This window comes from Gastrolobium bilobum, unplaced genomic scaffold (assembly GCF_033153095.1).
Source record: "Gastrolobium bilobum isolate Gb01-03AN ecotype WA unplaced genomic scaffold, APGP_CSIRO_Gbil_v1 utg3850, whole genome shotgun sequence".
NCBI classification, from domain to species: Eukaryota; Viridiplantae; Streptophyta; class Magnoliopsida; order Fabales; family Fabaceae; genus Gastrolobium; species Gastrolobium bilobum.
In genome coordinates this window covers 244,261-254,057 of record NW_026897525.1, presented here as the reverse complement: position 1 = coordinate 254,057, position 9,797 = coordinate 244,261, and the positions used below count along the sequence as shown (strand labels likewise).

Here is a 9,797-nt window from a genome sequence, read left to right as displayed (position 1 = left end):
TTATGATCCACTGACCAAAACAACCCACTTTCCTATTTATATGAAGTTGCAATCCCAACGGTGTTGGCGGCTTTAAGTTTAACCAATAGAATGATTACTTGCTGCTTTTGACGCTGAAATCTAAAACCGTATATATATATATATATATATATATATATATATATATATATATATGAGGTAGATCCTCTAACAAACACCGGTGTTAAATTTGAAGTTTGACACCTCATTTGAGAACCGTTAGATAAAAAAAGATCAATGGTGTCACATGCTTACAAATTAGAGTCGTTGATCTTTTTTTATCTATGAACTCTCAGATGAGGTGTTAAACTTCAAATTTGACACCGATGTGAAAGGATCATGTCTATATATATATATATATATAGTACGGTTGATGTTGCGGAGACTCCAGTAAATGCAACAGACGAGACCCAACGAGATAATTTGAAGAATAATTCTTTGGCTGCAGAACAGGGTTGGAATTGGAAGATAGCTGGGTTATGTTAAATTAATTGCACCTAATAACTGCCAGTGGCCTTCACGTAACAACATGTTTCATGAGAAAGCATTATAATTTGAAATGTGTTAAATGCGGTGAAATCACACCATCCTATTAATTATTATTATTATTTTATATCCACATTTTTAGACTTGATATTTGTTTTTTTTTTATTTTTTATTTTTTTTTATAGACTTGATATTTCTAGTTAAGGAGGACAAATACCACCTTACCCCTAGAACCAATGATTAATCGTATCATCCTATTAATATTCATATATACGAGAGAGAAATATGTTTAATGTGAGTATTACTTTTATAAAAAAAATGTGTATTACTTCATTTTTAAAATGAAATAAAATATAATAAAAATAATTTTAACTTTTTAAGTAATTACTGTTATAATAAAACTCATATACTTGATTTGATTTGACGATAGTGTAAAACAATCATAATATATAAAAATTAAATCCCTATAAAACCAATATTAAAGTTAATATATATTGTGATCGAGGTGCATAAAAAATGGAACTTAAGATCTCAATTACCACAGAGAAATACTGACGTATGGGCATACTAGATACAAATTAGCGTCACAATCTAATTTGGAGACTCATCAAAGTTTTTTTTTTTTTTGGAGAATTGACTCATCAAAGCTTTAAAATGTTCAATTGGTAATAATCTATTAATCGTTTCAGCTAGCTGTTGGGAAAGATCCATAATGGGATCCAACGACTTTGGTCATAAGTAGTTCAGATTCACTTAATGCATTCTGTGGAAATTTTAATAATATGTCATCTTTTAGATGGACTGAAGTAAAGCCTAGCCAAATTCAGGTAGCTGCATTGATCATAACACTTATGGATACGCATAGCGTACACAAATTTGTGTTGTTGGGACAAGATATCTTGAAGGAGCCTTGGCCATTATTTTTGAGGGAGCCTTGGCCATTATTGAAGGTCACAGTCATACTTATCATTTTCACGTGATTTGATTCATAACTATTTTAAATTTTAAATAAATAATCAAAATCTAGAGCACTTGGTAATGTATTCTGATATCATTTTGCACAATTAACCCTCCCAAAAATTTAAATTACTTGATGAAGAAACATGAATAATTTTATTATACATTCCCTACCGAATATTCATATTAAGTACTAAATTAAGCTTCTTTTGGATAAACAATGCACTATATTAGTTTTTCAGTTGAGTTTAATTTTAATGTAATTGTGGATAGTTTTATTTTTAATGTTATGTTCCAATTAAAAGCACAGTTACTGAAGTATATAAGGAGTGTAGGAGAAAAGAATTTTCCTTGGTTTTTTTGGGTGCTATTATAGGAGGTATGATTCTTTTTGCCTTTACTCTTATTTTATTTTTTTATTTTATATTTTTTGAGTTCATGAAGATGATGTTTTTATGTATGTTCCAATGTGGTTCTAATTAAGTAATGTTACATTCTTATAAATTATTTGCTTGCCTCATTTTGCTTAGGTTGATCATTGATTTTTCTTTAATAAATATATACACTCAATCTTCTGTGTGTAACACTAAGCCTCAAACCAAATGAATTCTCAAGAATTACAATCCCAAAAATCTCAAATAAAATTCAACGATGCATATTTGCTCACTCTAAAAACACGTCGGTCCCATCGAAATAAAGAGTGAAAAATTATTGTCTTCACATGAATTGAGTTGTGTAATGCACGCAAACGATCAACTGGCACCATATGATAATGTTCAAGCCGTTGAAACAATTTTTTATATATATATATATAAACCACAGGTATCCTCAACGGAAGAAAATTATATTTGGAGTGGATACAGAATTAAGACTTTAAATCTCTCCCAAAGATAGTACTGGAAGGATCGAACACATACTCTCAACCACGCCTGCTCAGTTCATATGCGCCTAGGGATGTAAATGGGCTAGGCCGGCCTACAGGGGCCTATGACCAAGCCTATATTAGACAAGACTTGGCCTATTACAAATAGTAAAATAGAACAGGCTTGGACTTTTAAAAAAACTATTTAAAAAATAGGATGTAGCCTTTTTTGTACTTGTCGGGCCTATAAGCCTACATGTGACCTATATCATACTATTTATTTTAAATAAAATTATTATTTTAATAATTTTAAATAATAAAATAATATTATTTTAGTTATTCTTTTAATTGTTGAATATTTAATAGGCTTAAACAGGCTAACAGGCCTAGGGTAAGACTTTTATTTTTTAAATATAGGTCAGGTCAGACTTGTAATTTGGGGCCTACACAGGCTAATAGGTCAGGCTAGACACAATATTTTTTTTACACAGGCCTAGCTTATTTTAGTCAAAGCCTAACCTAGCCCAGCCTATTTACACCCATATATGCGCCAACTGAGCGCCATTGAAACTAATTTTAATATACTAAAACAAGAAGAATCAACTATAACAAAACTAGAATTAAGTGTGGGTTTTTGACCGTATCAATGTTTTTTTTATGGGAAATTATACTTTCATGTTGCATGATATTTGTTAGAGAATAATATAAACCATTAAAGAAGCCATCCAACAACTTAAGCTTTTGAGTTGAATTTGTTCTTTACAAGATTCATCTCTCATGTTACACTCACACAAAAAGATGTGCCTTTTTTTTTTAATTGGTGAGCCCCATTTTATTTGTCGCACAACATATATAAGATAACTTATCTCTTACTACATGAGAGAAGTAAAACCTCTTTTTAATATATTCTACTGATTTAGTTTGTTGATCTAATGTATCACCAAAATAATGCAGTAATTTAGTCACGCATCACTCAGATGCGCGTTTCATATGGCAACAAAAATAGACACACACATATCGGAAGTGCGTCTATCACAAGAGACACGCATAGTAAAAGTGCAAGTCTAAACACGCATCAAGTACAGGTGTGTTTATTGGCAATATTCCAGTCAATCACAATGCTCTTAAATGGTGGTTAGAACGTGTCATCCAAATCTTCTTGTGTCATATAACAAAGGGTGTGCATGACAACTATTCTGTTCCCTGGCACTATTTCTGAAAAAGAAACAATTTTTTTCTATTTCTGTGACTTGGAACAGTTTCAGAGAAAAAATGTGTTCGATAACATGTTCTATTTTAATTCTGAGAATGAGAATTGCGTTTGATAACACAATAAATAATATGATAAAAAATGATTCCTATTAAGCATAATTTTTTTCGGATCATCACTTTCCTTTCCATATGGTGCGGTGGTGGCAGCGGCGGCAGTGTTGGCGTGACGGTGGTGATGGCGGTAGTTTTGGTGGCTGCAGTGACTGCGACGATGGTGGTGGTAATGGTTGTGGTGATGGCGGCGATGGTGGTGGTGGTGACAACAGTGGCTGCGACGATGAGGGTGGGGGTTGGTGGCGGTAATGGTAGTGATGGCGATGGCGTGGTGATGGTAGTAGTGGTGGTGGTGGCAATGGCTGCGACGATGGTGGTGGTAGCGACGGTGGTGACAATAATGGCTGCGGCGATGGTGGTGGTGGTGACGGCAGTGGTTGCGATAATGAGGGTGGTGGTTGGTGGCTGTGGTGGTGGCGTGGTGATGGTAGTGGTGGTGGTGACAGTTGTGACTGCAATGATGGTGGTAGTATGGTGGTGGCGGCGGTGGTAGTGGAGGTGAAGGTGGCATGGTGGTGGTGGTGATGTCGTTGGGTGGAGGGGGTGGTGGCGGTGGCGGTGGCGGTGGCATCTTGGATGTGATGGTGTTGGTGACGACAGCACTGGTGGTACGACGACGACAGCGATGATGGTGACTGTGGTCGTGTCGGGATGGTGGTGGTGGTGGTGGTGGTTATGATGATGGTAGTGATGGAGAGTGATTGAGAGAGACAAATGTTTCTCATTTTGTGCTCGGGAACAAAAAAAATTGAATTTTTTTTATTCTTTTATGTTCTTCAGCACAAAAATTAAACTGGTTCATCAAAGGAACAAAAAAATAAATCGATTTTACCAAACGATTTTTTTATCCATTTATGTTCCTTGAAACAGAAATAAAAATCCGGAAATGTGATAATGCACACCCTAAAACAATTAGATTGCCAAGTAGAAGAATGTTCGAAACGTCTACTTAAATTAACAACAAAAAAATAAATAATAAAAAAGTAGGAGAGAAATTCAACGGTAACTGAATGAAGGTTTTACACAAATTGCAAATGTGATATAATAACTTATGGCCATTTTTTTTATATTCGAGGTCACAAAGAAACGCTTTGAACCTGTTCTATGGAACCATAACGCCATTCAATATCTTCCAAATAATTGTCAATAGTTAATCCTATTGTCTCTGCCAAGATCACTCCTTATCATTCTATTTTTATTTTGTATAGACAAAAGTTGAACCCAATTTAACCAATGATAAGGGTTATTCCAATTGAATTAGTGGTTTTGTGTTAGAGTCCTCGAAAATACAATTGTTTAAAATTTAGTAGGGAGTTTTGCTCCCTATGTGATCCTAACCCTATTTGAATTGGAATAGTCGAATGATTGATGAATAATATTAAAAATAAATTGAAAGACAATTATTTTTTTAATGTTTGGAATGTTATAGTTTATAAAATTAACAAAATTTTCATCTATTACTTTTTAAGGTTAAAGAGGTTTGGATTGGGCCAATTTACGCCAACAAAATTTTGGGTTTATCCGTGACCCGGGTTATCTTCAGACTAATTTTTTTTTTTTTTACTAAAAATACTTTTTAAGCTAAATAGGTGAGCCGGGTGGGTTGATCCTTTTTTATGTCGATGAAGTTGCCAAAAAGTAGTTGATGTAATCGCAACCCATGCTATGTGTGAACAGTACACAACCCAATTTAAATCCCAATTCCGTAAGCCCGAAACCAAAACGGTATGACCCGCCCCTTGTAGATTTATCCGGAGATCAAACGCATATCAAATCCCTAATAAACGTGGACTGTTTTCATTGCACCATCTTATGTGAGTATGGGCTTAGTCCTATTTTTCACATTTTAATTTTGATGAAATGTATAAACTCAAGTATCTTATAAAATTTAACATTTTATTAGATAATGAAAAGAATTGAATTCTAATTAGAGGTAATAAACCACTTAGTTAAAGGTTTTAATACTAATATATGAATGATTTTATTACAAACAATTAACCATTATAGTATGCAATTGCTTCGATTCGATTCATTATTCGGTTGAGCATCACACCCTTATTTCTCCCCTGTCCTAATCAACCCTGCATGTAGCAATGCATGCAGGATACGAGGAAGGAAAACATCATAAATAAAAACTGAGATTTGCCCCCGAATAGTTCCAAAATTTAGCCTCCCCTAACCCCAAAATAGGGAGAAGAAGTGACAAATACAAAATTAAGTAAAAACAATGAAAGAAGATATTTTTGCAGCATCTAAACTCAGAGACTAGCATTTCGTGAGGTCAAGAACTAGCTCGTTAACCAAACTAGTGAGAACCTCGTTTTCCAGATCCAGAACCAATTGTTGTATTCCTTGATCAGTGTTTTTCCACTCTTTACACTTGTCCATCTCCCTAATGTAGACACGCCTTCCTTCCTGCACTTCCCAACCCAAATACAGTTCTTGGGGTTCCCCACTTATCCAATCCTCGGCTATCTTGCAAATGTTAAGCTTCTTTGAATGATCAATATCATTATTTTCCCCAATGCTCTGCTTGAAGTAATCAAACAGCAAGTTCTCTGCTACCTTAATTTTCCAACTGTTTGATGGAATTGACCTTTTAACTAAGTTGACAAGGTCACGTGCATTCTCCTCGATGTTGTCTTGACGCACGTTCCTGTTTCCATTTTGGGTACACATATTTGGCACTAATACTGAACATTGAGTTCCAGAATGGTTGTGTGGTCCATCCTCCAGTTCTGACAATGCGATCCTTTTCTCTAAAACCACAGGCTCCAGTGAAGCCACGCTTTTAAAATGTCGCCTCTTCTGAATATGCTTGTGTTCGGCTCCCGTAACTATATCATATATATATATATACATTTTTCATTTGTCAGATAAAACAATATCTATTTTATGTTGTAAAACTTCATCGAAATTTCATGACAGTTTGTTGCTGAAAGGGAGAGAGAGAGAGAGAGAGAGAAATGACCTTCCATGAAGGAATGAGTAGTGGAATTGAAATGAGACTTAATCTCTTCTTCTTCTTCATATGGGCAATCTAGTACCGATACAGGGCTAAATTGTTCTTTCTCTTTTGGCCAATCCTGTTTCATGAGAGCGAATGTAATAATCAAAAAATTTAATTTAGGAAAAATAAATCCAAGTGTTTCTGGGCACAACTCAATTTTTTATTTTTTATTTTATTTTTGAGCAATCTGATTTCGAGCAGTCAAAGCTAAATAAACAGAGACAATTAGACACGTTAAATCAGATTTTGAAAATGCTCATGATAGAGGAGAACCTAATATACATCAACATATTATAATGTTGACTTTAAACTTTTTTTTGTTACTAGACTATTGACTTTAAACAGTACACCAATTTGATATATTTTCAATTAAACACGTGCGTTACTGATGCTTGTTCACAATTTCATCTATTCAAAAATTACATAAAAAATATATTACTAAGTACTTTAAAGATCATTTAATTTATACTTTAATCAAAAAATAATATGTACAAAATATCAAATCATATCAAACCTCCGTAGATAGTTGCCGCCATGTACAAAACTGTGCGGTAAAAAGCAGCTTTCCCAAACTACCCCATATTTGGATTCAATGGCCAACTAGTGGTCTCCTGTGATCTAGTGTCAATGGTTACAGTGAGTTTCAGCGCCGTGGATGGCGCTTAGTGAACAGCACAGTCTTTGGGAGACTCACCCTAATTAAATGTGTAGTCCCGAACGTACTGCATATCTGCCCTCCTCCCAAAAAAGTACACACTCCGCACGTGCATTGCAATGTCGGTTCCAGTTGTTCCTCCCAAAAATCCTCAAATCCCAAATGTCGTAACCTAACTTTTCTTATTTCTTGGATCTGACTAGTTCAATTCACTTTGCCAAGCTAGTTTGAAATATATATTTTTCCTTCTTTGATTTAAGAGTAAATTTTCATTATCGTATTTAGGTAGTACATACCCTTAGAAACACATTTTTAACACCCCAGCTGTTTCTAACTAAAGTGTGCAGGTATTTAGTAAATGGATTTTATAATTCTCATAGAAATAAAAAATATGTGGGACCCATATGTTAGAAATGATTATATATAAGACTCATGTCAGTACGGAAATCGAAAGGTGTGTAAAAAAATTTTAATTCTCATTTGAATAAGAATTATAAAACTCTTAGTAAATATATATATATATATATATATATATATATATATATCAAATAAAAAAAAGACAGTAGTAGAAGAATTCAATTTGGAAATTACTCACCCTTGTTGATGTTGTTACTCCTTCTATCTTGACACGTGGCGCAGTCTCTTTGGTACCCGTAACTAGGTCGTAATCTGTGGAGCTCTGAGAAGAAGTGGCGCCTGATGAAAAAGCGAATTCGATCTCTCCCCAGCTAAAAGAGGTGGTGGTGTTTGGGGCATTGAATATGGTATCCTCATTCGATGACAACGTCGGGTTATCTCGTTCCTGCATAAGGAGTTCGCGGAAAGATCTCCTCCACCTCGGGGCACCTTTGCTTCCCTCATCTTCCTTGGGAGCTTTTCTCCAGAAGCTTCTGCTCAATAGCTTCCTTGAGAAGCTTCTAGAAAGAAGGCCAGTAGCTTTAGCACTCTGTTGGGACCAGGGCAGTGACTTGATGGCGTTGATTACAGCTTCCGAAGCTCTCTGCAGAGCCCATAACTGGCGTCGAGGGATTGTGTCCCTCCTCTTGCGTTGGCTTTGGATATCTTTCTCAAGGAGGAATCCAACGGTTGTGCAGCATTGTCGGCGCGGGAACGATTTGAAACCGCTCGATGAACACGAGCTAAGGTCGTCCCTCAGATAATCCTTGAGCAAAATATGCCTCGTGGGGTGTTTGCCAGAACTAGAATCCATATATATATATATATATATATATATGCTTGTTTTGGAACAAGAAGCTTTGAAATGAAAAATTATAGAAGAAGCTTGTAGCATGTAAATAGAGCCACACACATAGAGACTGAGATAACTATAGATTGTGATATATAAAGAAAGAACAGAGAGATTTATATATATTGTTGGAGAGCAACACAGCCAGGAAAGACAAAAGAAGGTTCGGAGGTGGAGATCTCAATCTCAAGGGTCTGTGAGATAAAATATTGATTGAGTGGGAAGTAGACAACAATTCAGAGATTGAAGTGAGAGAGAGGCAGTGACAATATCAAATATGAGAATTAAAGTATAAGGGAGAGCAAGAAAGAAGAAGCTTGGATGCTTCTTAATTCATATATTCATAGTGCGTGATTAAATTTGGATCTCAAGGGGGAGAGATTATTATATTATTGGTTCAATTTGAACCTTGCTGTGTATTAAGCTACATGAGTTTATAGTTAAGATACTGCCTGCTTTGGACTACCACTAGACTAGTTGTTGACCCTTTCGGAATTTCTCTCCACGCGCTTAGGCACGTGCTCACATGTCTATGATTTTCTCTCGTTCACTTCCTAGTTCCAACTGCAATCTCATTGTCTTTTTCCTATTTATTTTTATGATCTTCCTCATTGTTGTTCCGGTTTTAAAGTATTTCAGTACACATTTTAAAGGTTGTTTTGTCTGAAATCTGAATCATTAATATTATTTTCATGACAAAAATAACACTAACAATGTGAAAAAAAACCCCCTATAATTTCAAGTGTGCGATTTATACTAAAATTTGTTGAAGAGTATTATCTCTAATTTTAAGCTGCGTGATTTTATTCCAAAACTCCAAAAAGAGTCGGTAGATATACATACAAGCTTTTTGGAACAGTTTTGCTATGAATTCAGGGTTAGCTCACCTTATATAAAAAAAATTCCAAAATAATGTTAACACGTTTACTTATTATAGCTTTTAAGATATCCAATTATGCCTTTATTAACTTCAATAAATTCTTAATAGAGGTGGTGTAAGTATTTTAATATCTTTCAACTACTGAATTGCATTATATGAATCTGGCTTCTAAGATTGTGTCATTGATTATAAGGCCCAAGCCATTAACTACGCACCATTTACTAACTTGAGCATAACACAACTTTAGTCCACTTAAGCATGATCGGATGAGTATCCCTCTTTTGCTCTCATCCGCCACCGGAAAAGATTCTGAAGCAACACTTCAGCCTTTCCAAATAATCCGGACATAACACATGA

At 35.0% G+C, this 9,797-nt stretch overlaps 1 protein-coding gene across 1 annotated transcript; it reads right to left on the bottom strand.

Annotated features, from left to right (window-relative positions):
- Positions 1–5,914: 5,914 nt before the first annotated feature.
- LOC133307667 (uncharacterized) lies at positions 5,915–8,524 on the bottom strand. The gene is made up of 3 exons (XM_061508218.1): positions 7,910–8,524; positions 6,621–6,735; positions 5,915–6,486 (listed from the first exon to the last, which is right to left on the bottom strand). Exons 1-3 carry the CDS (start codon positions 8,522–8,524, stop codon positions 5,915–5,917), a joined length of 1,302 nt encoding a protein of 433 aa, XP_061364202.1.
- Positions 8,525–9,797: the final 1,273 nt, after the last annotated feature.